Consider the following 19,892-nt stretch of genomic DNA (forward strand, 5'->3'; position numbering starts at 1 on the left):
ATTAACTAAGCTAAAACCTGAAACTTCAGGACAGATCGCAAAGACATTTGTTTTCAAATTTATTTATTTTAATTTAATATTTGAAAGGTACCTTTTCTGTCTCTGCTCCATTCCACCCGGGTAGTATGGCATGAAACACAGACTTGCAGGCCAGAGCATGTCCACTGGTGCAGACCACACTCCCTGGACCAGAAGCCTGACTTTGTTTTTCTTTATCAAACTCTACTTGGAGTGCTGGTCCAGCTCTTTCCAGTAAGGCTTTGCAAAGAGGCCCCACGCCAAACTGCAGATCTGGGCCAACACTGTTGACAACAACATCCGTCTGCAACAAGATTACAGCAAAAATATCTGTAGCCAGACTTGGAGTCAAAATATGCATCAAGACAAACAGCACTACCAAAGCCACACATGGCATAAGAAACAAGATGTCCCTGGAGCAATAACCTGGTTTTCAGCACAGCTTCTGGACACTGAGTCTTCCTGGATTTGTAGGAAATCTGTGGTAGGTAGCATTAGACCCACTGTGAATACCAACAGCACAGGTACTACATGTGAGCAGGTCATCCATCCACCCACTCATCCACCCATCCATCCATCCATCCATCCATCCATCCATAGCTCTCAAGGCCTCAGCGGTGGTGAAGCTGTGAATCACCTTATCCTGAGCAGATGCCAATGTTTGGGCAGGTGAAATAAACCCATCCTCTGCCATTTGTCTCACCTCCTCTCCCCAGATCCAGACTTTCCTACATTTCCTTGTGAAGAACCACTGCAGCTTTGCTCCTTCTTCTCCAGCATCATCACAGGATGCAAAACATAGGTATTGTATAAGGTACACCTATGTCGAAAGTTTAATGTCCCTTTCCTCCATTTCCTTGATGTGAGATTATCTAAACCTTATCAGAAAAGCAGCACCTCATGAACCAAAATCAGGCACAGGGAGGTAGTTCTGCTGTTGTGAAGTAAAACAGGTGAAGTCTTGAAGTTTGGTGATTACTTTGTTTTTTTCCACTGGAGATGTTTTAACTACCAACCATTTTGACATGTGTGTCATACTGAAGATTTTTTCATATCTAGTATTGCTTTCTTGGAATCAGCTTTTACATGCACCAACATGGCCACTGAAATAGGAGGATAATTATAATAATAGTAATTTAGGGATATTTTAAACTCCAGGGTATGAAAACCAGCAGTTGCTGAAAAAGATTTATCCAGATGCACTCTACATCATTGAAGAAAAGAAAACATAAGGGGAAACCTACATCAGAGGTGTAAATTGAGTCTTAATTGTCTATATGAGTAGCAGTTAAACCCTTTGCTAACAAAATGAATAAAAAAATAAGAGAAATCTGGTCTAGACTTTGGTAAAACAATCTGAACATGGACTCTTTTATGGAGTCTCTTTTCCAGAACTCAGTAAATTCTCCATAGGCTGTCACTTTCACCCATCCAAAGAACAGGGAACTAAAAAAAAAAGCTCCAACCTCCCTGTTAGCCTTCCCAAAACAGCAGCCCGGGCAGGTACTGATTTACCATAATATCCAAGCAAGAGAGCTGCAGATCATATAAATAATTGTACAAGGTATTTCTACCTTCTACAAGCAAATTATTTTACATGTTGGCCTCAGATCTGGAAAAAAGGAAAACAGAACCGAGCTGAGAATAAAACATAGTGAGATTCAAAGCTGCCCTCTAGAAATGGCTGCAGAGGGACAGATCCCAACCAGCACTCAGTTTTGCAAGCTTGCATCCCTGTTTAGCTAGCACACTCTTGATTCCTTATGTAGCAAGTGCCTTGTAAAACAATATGACCTACTGTTCTTCCTTTTTTACTTAAACTAAAGAAGATTTTACCATAAAGTTAGAGAGCAAGCAGAAAATCGAAGACCTACTGTGGTTTCCTGAGTGTTTTTCTCCTCTACATGGACACAAAGTCCTTCCTTTGTAGTAACCATCTTCACACCTTCTTTTGTCTTCTCCTTCTGCCTTTTTCTCATCTTACAGCTTTCCAGGCATGGTGTTGGGGAAGATGATTTACCCGAAAACACTTCTTTTACTGCCTCACTCAGAACCTGAACAGTTCCTTCAGCATTATCCACAAGATGGACCTCCTTCAAGCTGCTGTGTCCCATGGATCCTTCCAAGGTCTCCTTGATGGCAGATGCAATTGAATCTGCACATGTCTGCAGTGGAAAGCCAAAAATCCCTCCGCTTATAGCAGGCAGGGCTATGGAAGAACAATTGTATGTTTCAGCTAGTTCTAGACTTTTCTTCACTGCCTTTTTTAACAACCATATACACTTTTCTGGCTCCTCCTTCCTCCACCTGGGCCCAACAGCATGAATGACGTTCTTGCAGGGGAGTTTCCCAGCGCCCGTGAGAACTGCGCTCCCGGGCTGGAAACGCCCGATCATCCTCACCCGCTCATTGCACTCTTCTTGCAGTGCTGGACCAGCAGCTCTTAACAGTGCCCCAGAAATGCCACCAAGGAGTTGTAGGTCTTCATTAGCTGCATTCACCACAACATCAACAAGATAATCACTCAAGTCCCCTTTATACACTGCTACTACAATTCCATGTGGCAGTCTTGTTTTGTAGTAGAGCTTTCTTTTCACTTTCTCACCCTTCCATTGTTGTTGTTGTTTTTCTTCTTCTTCCTTGATTCTAATGAAACAGCTAAATTTCCGCTTTGCCTCAAAAACACACGAATCTTGCCTCTCAATGAAGAACTCTTTGGCTCCTGGCTTATCAATTGGCACATTTTTTGAGTAAAGGGATGAGACAAGTTTTTCAAACATGTTGACTGCTTCTGGCACTTCTGCTCTTGGTCCCCTCAGGGAAATGCACGGTGTCTTGATGTCAAAACGTACTGTCACCCCTTTCTTCCTCAATTCACAATAAGCACCAGATTTCTCCTTCTCTATGAACTCTACCACCACTGAATTTGCTGGGATTATTTTTTCCACAAGCGTGTTTTTATCTATAAAATCATTAAGCTTCTGATAAACCTCTGTCACAGCCTTAGAAAAGCCAGCAATAATCACTTCATTTTCTTTTCCAACAGACTCCTCAGTGATTACAGCTTCCTGGGAAGAACTGTATGTCTTATGCAAGGTGACAAGAAGTTTCTTCCACTGCTCTTTTTTCATGACCTCACCATCCTCCACATTGATGCACTTGGATTCTAAGCTGGTTTTTATTTGCTTTTCTGCTTCTAAAAGGTCTGTGGGAGTATCTCCATACAGCAACACAGTGTCCTCCTCAAGTTCATAAAAAGTATTAATTTTTTTCTGAAGGAATAACGTATCTGACATTTTTTTATTATCCAAACCCTGTAGATAGTGGAAAACATGGGGATCAATGGACACTGATGTACAAGGCATACTCAACACCTTTTCCAGTAAGTCAGCTTTGATTTTATATACTTCCGCAGGTAATCCACACAACTGAACAGCCTTTTTTTTGTCATCATAAAAGATCCTGAGGCATGGATATTCCTTGTGAATACTCTCTTCTAACCCAGCATGGTGTAGCACAGCATACTTCCCTGGGACCACTGGCACAGAAATTTCTATGCTTTGTTTTTCCCTTTCACTTTGCTTCATGGCCTTTTCCATGCATTCCCTCACTTCTTTCTCTGCGCTCTCCACTGCTGCTCTGCTGCCTGCAATCGCCACCACGTCCTCAGAAATATCAGTTATGATCAAAGAAACATCTTCCAACAACCTGTTTTTCACATCTCCCCAATCTGCTGACTTGACTTTACATTTTATAGCTGTGTAACGTGCCATGATACGTGAGAACTCCTCAGAAGCATCTTGCTTCCACGTCTTGATCAACTTAATCATTGTCTTGTTCTGCTCAGAGAGAGATGACGATGGGCACAACGTGACGTTGGGGTTTGCACAGTCTGCCTGGGGCCATTTGAGCTCACAATGGCAAACTGCCATTTCCTGGTTTATGCCTTGGATCAGTTTATCGTGCCCTCCTAAAAACTGCCAGACATACGGGTCTAGTGGCACCCCAACGGGGTCTGGCATCTTGATAGTTGGTCTTTCTCCTCCGTAGAGAGCTGTTCCCAGGGAGTGGTAATAGGGATGCACAGAAATCAGCGTCTGTTCCAGCAAATGCTGCTTTTCCAAGACCGTGTTCACATCTGAAAGGCAGTGCACATATGTACAAACATACAGATATCATTAACTTCAAATCAAGCAAATGTCTCTGGTTGTAGAACTATTACATTGAATTTTTTTTCTCTTTAATTTCCAAGAGCTATTTTTATGTCTCTCGGATTTCCAAACCTCTCTGTAGGGGACAATGGAAGAGGCTTGCCTCCTACTAGTTGGGTAAATATGCTTGTGTCTGCTACACCTTGCTCTTGTTTCTTAAGGAAACTCCACCACAGAGCAGGGCCATATCAACATACACTATGAAATACTCCTTACTTTGAATGAAATTCTTCATGCCAGTGAATTTTAGCTGCTTTTTTTTGCCATTTTAGTTGGACTAAGTAAAGAAATTAGAATGTTGGCAGTGACTTTAAACCACATTATAATGATCCAAATTACATATTAACTTCATGTAAAAAATATTCTTAAAAAAATTCTGCGAGTCAGATGAAAAGGAATCACTTGGCAGATAAATCTTTAACTAAAAGGAAATAACTTCACTAAACCAGGAGTCTCCTAACACAGAGGTATTTACCAGAGGTTGCACAGCACAAAAACAGGACAGTGATTCAACACAAGGAATAGTAACAAGATTGTTCTTTAGCTCTATTCTTGCCTGAAGTGAAGATATTTCATCCTAATTAGTTTCTGAAAGTGAACTGTCAAAGCTGAAGTCATTGACAGATCCTGCTCTCTCTACCTCTAAGTACAATTAGTGTTGTACTGCAGATAAAACCCTCTGCAAATGGGGAAAAAACACCAGTGTGAACAACCCATGCACAAAGCAGGTATTAAAAGGAATCTTTGATAAGATAAAGAAAAATAAACACCAAAAAGAAACCAAACCCAGGAAAACCACAAGAGATTCTGAAACCCTAGACATGCAGCAGTATTTCTAAATCCAGAGCACTCACGAAAAAGGTAGCCGACTTTAGCGACAGCAAGCCAGGCTTTCCCTAATGAAAAATCTGCAGTGATTTGCTTGCGAGTTGTCTGCCTGTGAGCACCTTGGTCAGGCAAAAGAGAGTGTTACCTTTGCGATCACAGAAAGTAATGATGGCTGAGTTCTCCTCAGGGAAGAGCTGGACATCTGACACGGGCCCCCCTCCGTTCCGCGCACTCTCAAAGTAAACTGTGATGTAATCTGGGGAAATGCTGTCTGGTAGGTTTTCGGCCTTGATGGTCCAGGTCAATTCAAGAACCCTGGCAGTCATTTTGAATTCTCTCACTCTCTTGTGTTGTAAACATGTTTTCACAAATTCTTCAGTATCTGTAAAGAGAACAGGATGAAGGGACCGTGTTTTCCTGGGTCAATATCAGCCTCAGCTATCCATCCTGGAAGAGAACGAGCCCAGTCTACTTCTCCCTGTACTTGGAACAAAAGTGTCTTGGGTGCCAAATAAGTCTATGTTGTAATAAAAAAGGGGAAAAGCGCATAACCGTATTACTCTGTTATTCACTACCACTATGTCTCTGTTCCCATCTCAGAAGTATCCTGTCTTCTCAAGAGGAGACTTTATATAGCTCAACAACTTGCAAAAATCCCCACACTCTGTGCACTTCCAATTCTTCTTCATCTAACCCAAACCAAGATGGGAACAATGAACCATTCTCATCCAATTTCAATGAATGGAGGCACCACCATTTTCTTTTGTCAGTGTAACATTTGGGTCGCGGGCACTTTGGCGGAGCTGTATGTAAAACATCTTTCTTGAGAGACTGCAACCCAGGTACTTTTATAAAACAGTCTGGATCTCTAACAGGAGAGGAATTGGGCTCTGAAAGCTGTTACTCGTACATATACATGGCAATGAATGATGGTGTCCCCCTCTCTTACCAATACTTTGTATAAAGGTAGCTACAGCAACATTTATTTCAGGTATCACTTCCACAGTGAAGTCCTCATCTACAGTCAGGCCGCTGATGTTCTCCAACAGCAAACGTAAGCAGTTTGGACTGCATTTTTGTATGTTCTCAAACACCACCAAAGGTGAGGTCTCTGCAGAGCCAGCTTCTTCCTGGAGTTCGCTGCTTGGAACAAAACTCTCTGCAGCACAAAGATAAGTAAGTCACAGAATGTTGGTACACATTTCCCGGAATAAGCAGATTCTTCTTACCCTTACTCTCCTTTCCTTCCCCAAGAAAAGAAACTGCTAATCAAACAAATACTGCAGGGTATCCCTGGACATTTTGGGATCCAAAACAGCCCAGATGCAATATTCTGCAAGCTACAGGAATCTTCTGTGGTGGCACAAAAGTAGGCATGAGTAAACAAGTCAAGGTCACTGGTGTGTCTCTGGGTCAGAGACTAAACTCAACTAAAAGCCATTGAGATAATTGGACGCAGCTGCTCAGGTGTCAGTAAGGGTTGGGAGACACTCTGCAGCCTCTGCACCTGGTGCAGGTGTAACAAGCCTGAACATAGCCCAGGACATCCACAGGCACCACAGACCACCAGCAGCCCTGCGTGACTCAATGTAAAGTCCCCTGATGACCACTGTGCCCTGCCATTGGTGCAGCAGGAAGCTAAACCAGGCCCATTGTCCAAGTCTGGCCAGGTGAACTCCATTCATGGTGATCAAATCTGCAGTGTCACTGGCCAGACATCTTTCCCTCTATCACCTGAGTCACACTACCAAACTAAGACACTTTCAGTAAAACTGCCCCCAAAACTGGAGCCACGTGTGGAGAAAAGCACCAATATCTTTTGTTTCAGGAAGAATCAGAGTGATGGATAGCGTTTTACCTTTTGTTTGAAGGTTGCTCATGGCATCCAGAGCCTAAAATAAAGTGAAAGCAAAATATCAGTGACAGATTTGATGTTGTCACCACTGTTTCAAACCTCTGGTTGGATTATAATTTTTATTCACCTCTGTGGGAGCTAGTTTTTCTTCAAGTGTCTCCTCTTCAGTAGCTAGTGTGGTTTCAGGCTCTGTGACAGTCAACTTCACTTTTCCTTTTCCTTCCAAATGCAACTCATGAGGCTGTCTCTGAAGAACTCGTTGCTTCACTAAATAAAACCAAAACACCCCAGTGAAAATCTGAATAGAAATACAGCTTTGGATTACCTAGTGCTTTTCCACCATTACGCTAGGACATTGTTGTGGCTTAGGAATGGTATTCCACAATTTGTTGCTCCCACTGAAACACCCCACATCACGTGCCGCTTGCTCACCACCCTCTACCCCTGCACCCCCTGGTGATGGGATGGAGAGGAGAACTGGAGGCACAAAAAATTAAAGGTCACAGGGTGACGTAAGACCATTTTACTAGAAATCAGAAAAACGGGCAGTAACATCCCCAATCCTAATAGCAGAGTGTACAATAGGGGCGAGCACTTCAGGCACCATTGTTCACCCAACCGCTTATTTCGCCAAACACCGGAAAACCGCCCTCCCTGCCCGCTCCCCCTGTGCTTGCTGAGGTGGGATCGAATATCCCCTGGGTCCTGGCTGTGCCCCTTGTGGCTGCTGCAAAAGTGATCCCTGTCCCAGCCAGACCCAGGACAGACACACATGCTGTCCCACGAAACGAAAGAGCTTTCAACTCGTAACACGAACACAGTACGCACAAGGCTTTCTGCCTGAAAAGAAACGGAAGAACAGCAGAGGACATTATTTCCCCGAAGAAACAAGAGAGATGCAAAGCTCAGCTCTATCACGTGTTTCATGGGGGTATCCGCTGGGTCGCGGTACCGCCCCCAAGCCTTTCACATCCTCTTTCAGCCAGTGCCAAAATGGCTTGTGGCTCTGTGTCCTGAACTTAGCGGCTCTTTGAGTCAACACTGGGAAGCATAAGACAAGGAGAAAAAAAAAAAAATCTCTATATATATCTGTGTGTGTGTGTTTATGCACATACATGCGTATGTATGTGTACATCTAACCCAACTGCAGCTAAATCCTTTCCACCTTGCTGCAAGTTTAGAGAAACACAGGCATCTTATATATGTGGTCTTTTATATATATATATCTGCAACTACTACATATATTGTTAGATTAGCATAACCTTTATTATCCCAAGAGCAATCTGGAGAATACTAGTGTGCATCAAGTTTAATATATATGGACATATAGTTCGTAGGATATATTTATTAGCTTATAGCTTTTCTGCAATACATAATCCAGAGGATAGTACTAAACACCACATCTTAGCATACAGATAAGAAAAAAATCACAGAATCACAGAATATTCCGAGTTGGAAGGCATCCACAGGGATCACTGAGTCCAAGTTTTGGTCCTGCACAGGACATCCACAAGAATCACACCATGTTTAGAGACTATCCATACTGTATATTAGGGGGTGTATACGGCATCTATGTACTATAGATACTATAGATCACGTACTAGACAGGACACAGTATTACAACAACTAAGTTAGAACCTATCTTTTAACTTGCAGGAAGTTTAGGCTTGTGAGTTGCCACCCTCAAGACCCTCACTCATCCCCGCAGGGAGCTCACACCCTGATCCATATCCCGAGCCCTGGACCCGCCGGGTCCCCCGCCCCAGACCCGCCCGGCCCGGCCGCTCACCCTCGGGGTGGGCGAAGCAGACGAGGAGGTGCCCGGTCCCGGTCTCGGCGTCGGTCCCGGTCTGCAACTCGCACTCGCCGCCTCCCGAGCGCTTCTGGCTTTGGAAGTAGCAGAGCAGCTTCTTCTTCAGGGCGGGCGGTGGCTCGGCGGAGCCCCAGTCCCCGCGCACCAGCAGCGGGAAGGCGCCCGGCCGCTGCCCCGCCATCGCCGCACCGACGGCTCCGCTCCCCGCCGCTTTCGCTTTCGCTTCCCAGAGCGGCGGCCGCGCCTTTTCCCGGCAGGCACCCGCCTCTCGGGGCTCTGCTGCCGTCTGTCGCGATACACCTGCCCCAGGCCGGCTCCTCGGGACCCCCGTCGCAGCTTCACACCCGCGCCCTTAAGCTTCTCTCCCCCTCGAACACCCAAAGCTGCCTCGGGCACCCCCTTCACCTGACAGAATATCCCCTCTGCCCCTGTGCCAGGGGCTGCCAGCCCGTGTCGCTGTTGTCCCAAATGAGTTTCTTTCACCCGCTGTACAAGAGGCCAATCCACACATGCAGTCGAGCATTTCATTTACTTACCGTTCTGTGCAGAAAGAGGCGCTGGGTGGCAAATTCACAAAGCCAGCACAGAGACTACCAAAGCGGTTTCTTTCACTGTTCATATATTTTATCAACCAAAGGCAGTAATGTTCCTTGGCTACAAGTTACTCAGTTCTCTTATTAATTAGTCTCCTGTCTTCTGCTGGTTAACGATTGTCTTGCTTCTCATGCCAATTAATCCACATGCTGTCAGTCTTTCTCTTCTTTTGGGTTGGTGGGTTTCTTCACTCGGTGGGCCAAGTGAGTTGCTGGTCGTGATCTCCCCTTGCCGGAATTACCATTACCCCAGTCAAAGCCGATTCAGCACAGTTGCTGAGTTATCTTGAATAGTTTCTTCTTTATCTTGGGGATCCTGCCAAATATCCAAATGTCAGTTTGTCAAGATGCTTTTACTTACCTTCAGATTTATCATCATGTCTAATGGATGTTTGCTTTCCTTGGTCATGCACAGCATATTTAAGTTTCCTATCCACTGTGTATTTTTTCTCACCAGTGGTGACTGAAATACTTTTCTGCTTTCCCCTGTGAGCATTTTCCAACTGCATATTTGTGAGGTTGTCAGAGGGCACATGGGAATTGTTTTCAAAATTATTACCCCAGTCAAGCTGATTCAGCAGATTTGCTGAGTTATTTTTAGTAGTTTCTTCCTTATCTTGAGCATCCTGCCAAATGTCCTTGTGGCATTCTTCGTGTCCACTGTCAGTGGCATATCCTTCTCCTGAAGCTTTGGTAACCTCATCCTAGGTCTGAGATCACTGACATTTCCAGCCCTATACCTTAACAAGGCAATTCTACCAACAAGTACTTTGTCTAACACCTGGACAGCAATTAGAGCTTGCTTGCTAGCTGCTATCTGTTTCATGGACTAAAGCTCCTTTCTTGTTGATTAAGCTTGAAAGTATACAAAGATTAAACCTCAGAGAACATAGTTTCTTAAGAAAACTTTTACATATCCCACATTCTGCAACATCGCTGCTGGAGGAACAAGGTCAGGGTGGAACAAGCAGTGTCAGGTTGAAGCTGTACCTGGGAAGGGTTAGGTTGGATATTAGGAAAAGGTTCTTCATCCAGTGGGTGGGTGGGCACTGGAACAGGCTTCCCCGTGACCAGGGAAGTGATCACAGCCTCAAGCCTGCCAGAGTTCAAGAAGCATTTGCACAATGCTCTCAGGGCTCTCCCATGCAAGGCCACGAGTTGCACTTGATGATCCTTGTGGATCCCTTCCAACTCAGGATATTCTATGATTCTAGGTTCCTTTGTATGCCCCTGCCCCCCACCCTTGCCTTTTGATTAGAATAAACTGGAGAAGTAGCATCTGTCACTCATCGCGTGCACAGAGCCCAGTGCTGCAGGTTTCTGTTCCATGCTGGATGCCCATGGCACCTGTAATGCAATCACTGGTGAAAAAACAACTTGGTGTCCTCTGCAGCTTTTTGTGGTAATGGGAAACTGAGAACTGATGCAGTACTGTCTTCTGGAGAGGAATGGTCAGACTGGTACCAGTGACCCACCAGCTGCAATGAAACACCTGGAGCCATCTCCTCTGGCTCCTGGCACACTGATGAACCATGGACCATGGCTATTTGTTACAGAGATTTAATAAGTTGGAGGCACTGCAAAGCAGCAGGTTTATGGTATTAAAAACAAGTCAATCCATATCTGTAACATCAAGTTCATTGAAGTTCAGTGGTTGAAAATCAATGCTAAATGTTCTGAGAGGTCTAGACAAACATAAGCCAATAACTATGACTAGTTTATTTATTGAAAACCACTGTGTCATAATCCACAATGAGATTGTCACTTACAGAGTGTAAGAAGGCATCAGAAATGCAACACTGTACAGTCCGTGGCTGCACTGTCCCTTCCCACTCCTCATCAGCAATTAGGAAGGCCCTAAGGCTGCATGGAAAAGCTGATACAGTACGAAGACTTAATATGTAATCTAGCAGAAGTTTTCAGTACAAAGTTATGCTCAAGTGTTAAACATGCTCAGCTGCTCCAAGTGTAAACAAGAACTCTACTTCAGGGGTACCAGAAATTGCCAGATTGCTTAAATGGAAACAGAAATTAATTTGATACAACTAATTATTGTTTTCATTGTGTGTTTTGTTATAGGTGTTTCCATCCTATACAAAGGCTGAAAGACCTGCAATCGTGGCTGCAATCAAAACAACTTATCTAGTGAAAGTGATAAGGTATTCTGGGTAAGCTTGAATGTCATTAAAAATTACAAACATGGATGGCCGGTTCACATCATCAGTTGAACTATCAAACAGATCTATAGAGTTACTAGCATTTTTTGGTTCTGGAGTGATCGCTCCTTTTTTGCCCTGAGAATATTCTCCAACAAGGACTCGAGCCAAGTACATGTGCTTCTTCCCATTCACATCTGGTTTGGAGTAGTTGTCGTGGGCAGAATAGTTGGCATGAACAGCAAAGTACGTTCCATTTCCGAAGTTTGCAGCTGTAGTCAGAAAAACAAATGTTTGTGAGTGTTTCAGTAGCAGCAATCCCTTATCTGCCACCTTCAGAGCTAGTGAATTTGCTTTTTATTTGCAATACAGAGATATAACAAAACAAATGATTTTGGAAGGCAGGACTGTTCAGATGGCATGGTAAATCAGTCCTAGCCTCTTTCAGGAAAACAAGGGTTGCTTAGATAGTCACTTTACCGTGCATTCCAGCATAGCTCCGGTCAAATCCACGGTTGTTAATTAAGGTTAATGACTCTTTACTCGTCCCATGAAACAGAAGCCTCTCATTATTTGTGCTGCCATTTTTTTTATCCATTTCACGCTTTTTTATTTGGTAGGCCTTCCAAAAATATGGGTTCTGTACTCTTTCAATCTGCAAAGTAAGTAAGAAAGTAAGAAAGTAAGAAAGACAGAAAGAAAGAGGGTAGGTTGCTGTCACGAAAAAAATTTGTGCATAGACAGTTCGATCTGCTTCCAAGATTCCCCTCCCAGCTCCAATGCTTTTATACCAAATGATGAAACAAGTTATTCAAATCCTTCCAAACTTTGGCACACAGACAGCAGAACCCATCCCAGAACACGACAGAGACACTCCATGGTAAACAATACAGGAGCCTTTTGCAGGTTTCTGGGCCAGAGATGACCCCCCTGCCTGCACAGCACACACAGTTTACGTGGGCAAATGCTGTGCTCTGTTACAGCAAAAACCATTCCAAGAGCATTCTCCCTTGGCGCTGAAGAAGCGACTGCTCAAGAGCTGCTTCAAATACTCCATTAAACTGATGCTGGTTGAAGCTAGTGACAGCCAGAAAGACTTGTCCAACTCCAGAAATCCCACTGGAATTACTTTTTCCATTGTTGTTAGTATCTTTTATCACTTACCATCGAAGTATTTATGCTCAGAAATGATGACATACCTTTTCAATTCTGAATGACTGACAGGTCTGCAGAAACCTTTCCTGCACATCTCTATACTCTCTTGTTTCTGGTCTTAGTTCCACTATTTTGAGTCGCTCATTTTCCATATTGTCCCATGTTGCAGGGAGCACTGTTGACTCTTGATCTGCAGAAGAAACATGATCAATCATATTTACACAAATCCCCTGCTTAAAATTCAATATGCCCTGCTACAAATCCTTCTAAAAGCCCATACATCTTGCTTATGGATAAGTCAAAAAGAGGTAGCTCCTTATCAGGACCAGCAGTAAATAGAAAAGATACATCTCAAAAACAGAAGTGAGCTGAGAGCTAGAATGAAGCTGCTACAAACACCTAATTATTGCTAGAAAGCTTGTTAAGAACCTCAGAATGCATTACCTACTTCTCAAAATATTTTAAAAAACTGCAGGGTTCTTTTATTTTTAATTCCCAATTCAGTTCCTTTCTATATTCTCCAGAAAAGCAACTGCACAAAGCTCCTAACAATACTTTGAATATTCTTACCATTCCTTCTCTTATTAGGCTGGATGCAACCTGGTTTTCACATGGAACCTCAGTTTGTCAAGATGCTTTTACTTACCTTCAGATTTATCAACACGTCTAATGGTTGTTTGTTTTCCTTGGTCATCCACAGCATATTTAAGTTTCATATCCACTGTGTATTTTTTCCCACCAATGGTGACTGAAATACTTTTCTGCTTTCCCCTGTGAGCATTTTCCAACTGCATATTTGTAAGACTATCAAAGGGCACATAGGAATCCTCTTCAAAATATTGCCATTCAATTAAATTTTGTAAAAGTCCTGCTTGGACCTCTTCCTGTTTAGTAGCTTTTACCCTGAGGATCATTTTCTGAATAGCTGAATGAGCAATCCAGACATCTTTCCCAAAACCTGAAATTCCAATAGAGGTACCCTTCAAATAAAGAGCAATTTTTAATTTCTTTTGTAGGTGATGCAGTTCCTCATTCTCTTCTTCACTGAAATGAGAGATGGAGTCATCTACAATTTCTGTCTGAAGCTGTTCCTTTGAAATTGCACTTCTCAGCCAGTTTTCAGCTTCTTCCACTTCCTTTTTAATTTCACCACAAATTTGCACAACAGCCAGGTCGATTTTCTTTTCCAAAACTCCTGTGTTTTTTTCCTTTGGGGAACGTTTCTCAGGGCTCCGGAATGCTACATTGAAATACATAAATATTGTAATTAATATTAATTATTACTACCTGCTGCTAAACGATTGATCTATAACCTGCACTTAAGTGATATCTACTTACATTTTATCTTGGAAATAAATGATTTGACTGGTGTTTTAGTAGGCCTTTCTCTTTTCTGCATGCTTGCATGGAACACACTCAGCAGATGTGGCTGAAAGATGACAACTTTAATAGTTTTCAGAGATGCAGCAGAGTTCCTTCTTGCAAAGTCAGTTACTGCATCTATCATCTTGTCAGCTACCTCAGCAGGATTGCGGCCTGCCTCTCCTGAAACAAGTTAGAGATATTTTTCTTTTAAGAACTGCTAATTGCAAATTATTAAAACATCTTTACAAGAACAGCTATGAACATACCCACAATCACTTGGATCATAAACAGGTCAAGAATAATGTCAGGCAGGCAATTAGGAAAGGTTTCTATTTATCATGAGAAGAAAGTTTGAGACCACCTTTCCAGCAAAGGAAAAATGGAAGTTTCCTTTTGTTGGCCCGTGGCCTGCCACTCAGTGGCCCAGTAATCAACTCCTTGCTCAAAATGTAGGCCTACTTTTGTTCATGCAAGGGGTTCCCCCATGCATGGGGCACAGTTCTGGATTCTCTGATGCTATGGATTTCTACCAAACTAACTGAAAATAACAAGAGAAGAAAAAGGGACAATCTGGCCTTTTTGACTGGCTCATGTTCCATCTGCATCAACCCTGCTTGTGTGGCTGCCAGGCAGAGTTGCATCTTCTGATTTCAGCAATGGAGAAGTAGCTCCCTGGCTGTTCTCCCTGAGCTGCACACATATCAGGCTGCAGGTTCTCCAGGAAGCACAGACATACCTTTGAATCCCTGTTAGCAAGGAAGTGTTGGTTCTAGAATACTCATACTCTTTATGTACTAAATGTCTGCAAGGAGTGAAGCTTTCTAGCTCTTCATAAACCTCTAATAACAGTTTTGAAGACTGCAGTTTCCAAATACATTTTCACCAAATAATAACCCCTCCAGATAAATCAAACTCATTGCTTGAGCCCTGAGATCAGCAGAATCATATGCACTGAACCCATTTCAAAAAAGGGAGACACAGACCTGTTCCAATTGCTGGGAAGGCGACAGAGGTGTATCCCTGTAATTCACACTCCTGGAGCACCTGGAAAACTAGAAACTTGATATCATCTTGGGCAACAAAATGGATTATTTTTTTGCATGGCAGGTTTCCTGCTTGGGTGATGATATAGCTCTTGTGAGGTTTCTGGGCTGAAATAAGTAGTAGAACATAATCAGCAATTATCCACAATATAGATGTGTACTAGTTCTCATTAAGAAATAAGAAGTGGTGACAAATATGCCCCAGGATAAGCTTCATGTCTCCATCCATACAGTAAGCAACTCCCTCTCTCTATTTTCACTTCCAAGGCACAAGGATTCAATTTATGTTTGTAAAATATGTGCCTCTTTTGATAAATAAATTTTGTGTGTGTCTTTATTTATCCGGTTTGCTCTGCAGACCTGGAGAACTTTATGCAGACAGGCACTCTGTCTTCACAAACACTCAAGCATGACATCTACCCCCAGGCTGCCTAGCCCAAATTACCCTCTGGGCCTGTGCAAGAGAGGTTTGTTTACCCCTGATTGCCTCCACATAATTCTTTTCCTTTGGTTGGTCTTCCAAGCTGACCTCCACACCTTCATCTTTCCCACTTCTTTTATTTTGTGGGGTTTTAAACCACATGCTTGTCCATCCTTACTTCCGTTTCATTATAGCTGCTGTTCACCAGCTCAATTTGGTCTACAAATAAATGCCTCTTCTGAGGCAGGAACCCAGCTTCACACTACTGAAAAGTAGTCACACAGAGGATGTGGTAGTGGATTACTAGTTATGCCAAAGCAAACATTTTCTTACTCAGAAATAACGAAAGGAGTTGGAGGTAGACAGTTGTTTCCAGTAACTTATGGCTTGTCTATTAACATTTCTGACGACATCTCCCTTGCTCACGGCTCTGTTCGATGTAGACTCTTTGTTTTTATCATGGAAAGCTTTATTGGAATAAGAGGATGTAATAACTAACAGATTTAGATCTTTACATGTGTTCAGAAGCCATCTCCTCTTGAAGATTTTTCTTTTCCTTCCTTCACTAGATGTTTTACAAATATTACATTAACTGATTTAAAAACTAGCTGCTGTAACACAGTGCATAATACTGATGGAAGTACAGTAGGCAACACTGATAAATTATTCCAGCAGATTCCCTGTCGTGCATTAACACCTTCAGACGGGTCAGAAATGTTGTACCATACCTAGTAGACAACACTCAACTTCAACTGCTTTTCCAGCACCATTCAGAATTGCTCTTGAGACACCTTAAATGAGAAGAGGCACATGAATCCACTGTTACTACTGTTCATGCTGTTAAAGTCCCTTCTGAGGCAGAACTGTATCCACATAATATCTAGAAATATCTCAATGCCAGTAACGGTAAATGTTTTCATTGAAAAGCACTGCTGCCAAAATTTTAGACTTACACTTTTCAACACAGTGATGTCTAAAGTACCCAACAAGTTTCCCCAAGGTCAAAACTCATTGAGGTTTGTCTTCTCCTTTAGTCTTAGAGGTATTCTATAAAAAGATTCTATATTAAAAAAAAATTTTTAGTTTCCCTTTCTGCAAGAGAGTCTTAAACATGCCATCCTGTAACATAGATTACCAAGAAAATAAAGTTTCAGACAGTACTTAATTGAACCTTTGTACCCTAAGAAGCAAAACAGAAACCACACTGTGAAAAAAAAATAAAAGGGTATGAAGCACTGAAGAAAATACTTCCTCGTCTCCTTTCCAGCCCTTCCAAGCACACGTACTGTTTTCACATACAATATCAACTAAAATACCTGTTTGGAGGTTGAAGGTTTGGTTTGTTATGTTTACAATGACATCTCCCTTTTCCTTGGTAATATCACCGTCTGCCACCTGGAACATGATGGAGCCAATTGTCATTTCAAGTAAATTATGTGCTGAGGTTGAAGAGGTAGTAGAAAAAGCTGCAGGAAAAGAAATACAGACCCTGAGCAGAAGGGAGTGATGATGTAAAAGATAAGGGACTTGTTCATGGGTACAACACCTATAGACGCCACAGTTTGGCTACAGACTCAGCCTGTGGAGAGGATTGCCTGCCATGCTAACTGAAAATCATCCCTTTTCACAGGAGTCTTTGCTCAACCTGCACTATTCCCGTAATTTCTACTCATGACAGGATGGCAGGGAAAACGTGTTTTGCTGCACACCTGGAATACAGGACACTACTTAGTGACATTTCACCGTATAAGCCTTTGCAAAACCTCTACATGAGAGAGCAGTAAACTTTCCAAGTCTTACTCTTTTGCTCCTCTGTCTCACAGAGTTTCCAGGCAGCTTCTCTACTGCATGACAGGTGGAATTTTTTACTCATGTGTTATTTGTAAAATTTTATTTAAGTTTTCAACATGTAACTGATTTTTTACAGGCTGCAGTTCCATTAAGCAGGATAACACCAAAGATATTTCAGTTTGGTTTTGCTACTCATCTGAACATGTAAAAGGTTTAATGGTATTCCAAAGAGACCACTTTAAGACACATAACCAGGAACTCATCTGCCTTCCCAGGACATAGAAAGACATTGACCTCTTCACAGTCGAATCTAGTGCTGCAGCAACAAAAGAAAAAGCTCTGCTTGTGCCCTTGGCACATGATAGCTTCTGCTGTCCCGACTTGTAGGGGCACTATCCGGATAAGGAATCATAGGGACATTTTTTTCTTAGCATCTCCAATACTATTTCATACATAACTCAACCTGAAAATACAGCCACCTGGAGTTTGGGAATTATATGCTCACCAAACAAATATCTAAACATCCATTATGAATGCATTCCCTGGAATATTTTAAAGAATAAAAGAATCCACTAGGCATGTAGCTTCTGTGAAACAAGCTTACCTGTGCCTTGGCCAGCCTCATTTGGAGAAGGCTTCTGCATTTCAACACCTGCAGTATTTCCACACCTCTTCTCAAGTTCATCTAAAAATACCTAGAGAAGGAAATTACAATCAACCCCTGTAGAAGTTCTTTACACAGTAGAAATAAAAGTTTGAAAAGTCATATTAAAAACATTTAGAAAGAGCTAAACACAAATTACTTCATACCATCTGCCATAATGTGATGGCAAGATGGCACATGTTGTTCTCGGAAAGCAAGGCTTTTCAGCGTGAACAACAGGCAGAATCACAAATACGTAAGTCAAAGGCCTAGCCCCATTCCACAGGGATAGAGCAAGAGATGGTATCCTTGCTCTAACTTAGAGCTACACTAACTTAGCTTTTCCAAGTAATGCCACCCCTCTCTATATAAACAGCTCAGGCTTTGATGCAGTAGCCTTCAGGTTTGGCCTTTCAAAATGTATTAGCTACTGCACAAAATAGCAGAAGCCAGCAGATGCAGAAACACTTATCTGGACATTAATTCACAGTGTGACTGCTCTCTTTCAGTGAGAAATGAGTAATTAGAGCAAGCATATTAAAACTTGTGCTAAAGTGATACTAAAGAAAGGGGGATGCAGAATACTGGGATGTTTCTACTGAAGAAGTCTGTCAGCACAGCATACCTAGCACAATTATTTTTCCTAAAAAGACACTAGCACTCCATCTAAACACTCCTTTTTTCCAGGGGTGAGGCATCGATGCAGGAGTTACAACACACCTGTCAAGACCTACTGACTGAGGAATTAGGTGAGTTCATGAGACAAAGAATAATTACATCTTTGTCTGTATTACTGCCAGGAAACAGAAAAGGACAGGAAGGGAGCAGATCTGTACAGGACAGGCAGGTGACCATGACGGGCAGAACCAAAATGAGAACTTTCAGTATAGACAAGAGAGACTGTCAGCAAAGTTTTTCTTTAGTGTAAGAACAAGCACCCTGTGGATTCCTTGAAGACCATCAGATAGCCAAGTATCATCAAATAAACCAGCATATGATAGAGAAAGAAAACCAGAGTAACTCACCTGAATATGAGCTGTGTCTTTTGGATGCAACAGAAAGTGAACTTCCTCAAGAGAATTTACTCCATTTTTACTACTGAACTCAAACACCTTGTCAAACAATAATTCAGCAACAATAACGGTTGGGAATCCTAAATTTCCTGTCCCAATTGCTGGGAAAGTAATTGACTTTAGAGATAGTTCTTCAGCAATCTCCAGACATTTTGTGATGATGTCACCGAAGACCTGTAAAGCACAATCATTTTTTCAGTTACTAAAGGTAATTTTTTTTCCAGCATGTGCAACATAGCACTTTCCCTTTTAGCTTGGTAATAAAATACAATTAATTGCATACATCACAAGGAATTCATCAATCAACAAGAGATCAGCCCCACAGTTAAAAAAGAACAGGTCAAACTCTCCTGTCTTCTGTGACACTGTCCCTGATTTCAAAGGAAAAGTAGCATTCAACACACTATAAAGCCCAGACAAATTCCAGCCAATAAAACACCTTATACCTTTGAAGATGTTTTTCTCTGGAACCAAGCAGGTACAATAGCATGAAGCACAACACTGCAGTCTAGATTGTAACCATTTGTTTTCAATACAGCTCCCTCCTCAGCTCTTCCTAAGCCTTCTTTTCTCAAATCAGTCTGAAGCATTGGCCCTGCCTTGCTTAGCAAAGCTTTAGCAAGTGGCCCTTTATCAAGCTGGAGATCTTTGCCAACGCTGATGACAACAATGGATGTCTGAAAAACACACAAGCAAAAACTCTACCTTTTAAGTATCAAATTTAAATTTTGCATTGATTAATCAAAACAGCCTGCCTGATGACTTACAAAGTAAATTTTTGGGACAGCAATCAGAGTGAGCAAAGTTTGGAATGAAATAGAAGTTATGCTCAATTCTAATACCATGAGCCTACCCAGAGAAACACAAAAGTTGAGTTAACAATGAAATTCATTTCAGCTTGATGGGAGAAACTTAAAATTCTGCATT

The 19,892-nt window shown here is 42.3% G+C and overlaps 2 protein-coding genes across 5 annotated transcripts in view; one reads left to right on the forward strand and one right to left on the reverse strand.

Annotated features, from left to right (window-relative positions):
• The window catches only part of PARP9 (poly(ADP-ribose) polymerase family member 9), a 60,630-nt gene that overhangs the window by 10,905 nt on the left and 29,833 nt on the right, over positions 1–19,892 (forward strand). For all 4 annotated transcript variants that reach the window (XM_032693671.1, XM_032693669.1, XM_032693670.1 and 1 more), the window contains one exon: positions 11,398–11,486. The gene's annotated coding sequence lies outside the window, so the exon portion shown is untranslated. The remainder of the gene's footprint in view (positions 1–11,397; positions 11,487–19,892) is intronic.
• PARP14 (poly(ADP-ribose) polymerase family member 14) overlaps positions 1–19,892 on the reverse strand; it is a 37,547-nt gene that overhangs the window by 8,367 nt on the left and 9,288 nt on the right. The window contains exons 9-26 of the mRNA XM_032694023.1: positions 19,412–19,642; positions 18,918–19,139; positions 17,852–17,944; positions 16,775–16,925; positions 16,187–16,249; positions 14,978–15,145; positions 13,968–14,174; positions 13,276–13,869; positions 12,674–12,819; positions 11,955–12,129; positions 11,459–11,746; positions 8,702–9,025; positions 7,040–7,179; positions 6,916–6,949; positions 6,007–6,216; positions 5,203–5,439; positions 1,893–4,156; positions 92–322 (exon numbers count right to left, since the gene is read on the reverse strand). Coding sequence (XP_032549914.1) covers positions 92–322; positions 1,893–4,156; positions 5,203–5,439; positions 6,007–6,216; positions 6,916–6,949; positions 7,040–7,179; positions 8,702–9,025; positions 11,459–11,746; positions 11,955–12,129; positions 12,674–12,819; positions 13,276–13,869; positions 13,968–14,174; positions 14,978–15,145; positions 16,187–16,249; positions 16,775–16,925; positions 17,852–17,944; positions 18,918–19,139; positions 19,412–19,642 — 5,778 coding nt within the window. The remainder of the gene's footprint in view (positions 1–91; positions 323–1,892; positions 4,157–5,202; positions 5,440–6,006; positions 6,217–6,915; positions 6,950–7,039; positions 7,180–8,701; positions 9,026–11,458; positions 11,747–11,954; positions 12,130–12,673; positions 12,820–13,275; positions 13,870–13,967; positions 14,175–14,977; positions 15,146–16,186; positions 16,250–16,774; positions 16,926–17,851; positions 17,945–18,917; positions 19,140–19,411; positions 19,643–19,892) is intronic.

Source organism: Chiroxiphia lanceolata, chromosome 7 (assembly GCF_009829145.1).
Source record: "Chiroxiphia lanceolata isolate bChiLan1 chromosome 7, bChiLan1.pri, whole genome shotgun sequence".
Lineage (NCBI taxonomy): Eukaryota > Metazoa > Chordata > Aves > Passeriformes > Pipridae > Chiroxiphia > Chiroxiphia lanceolata.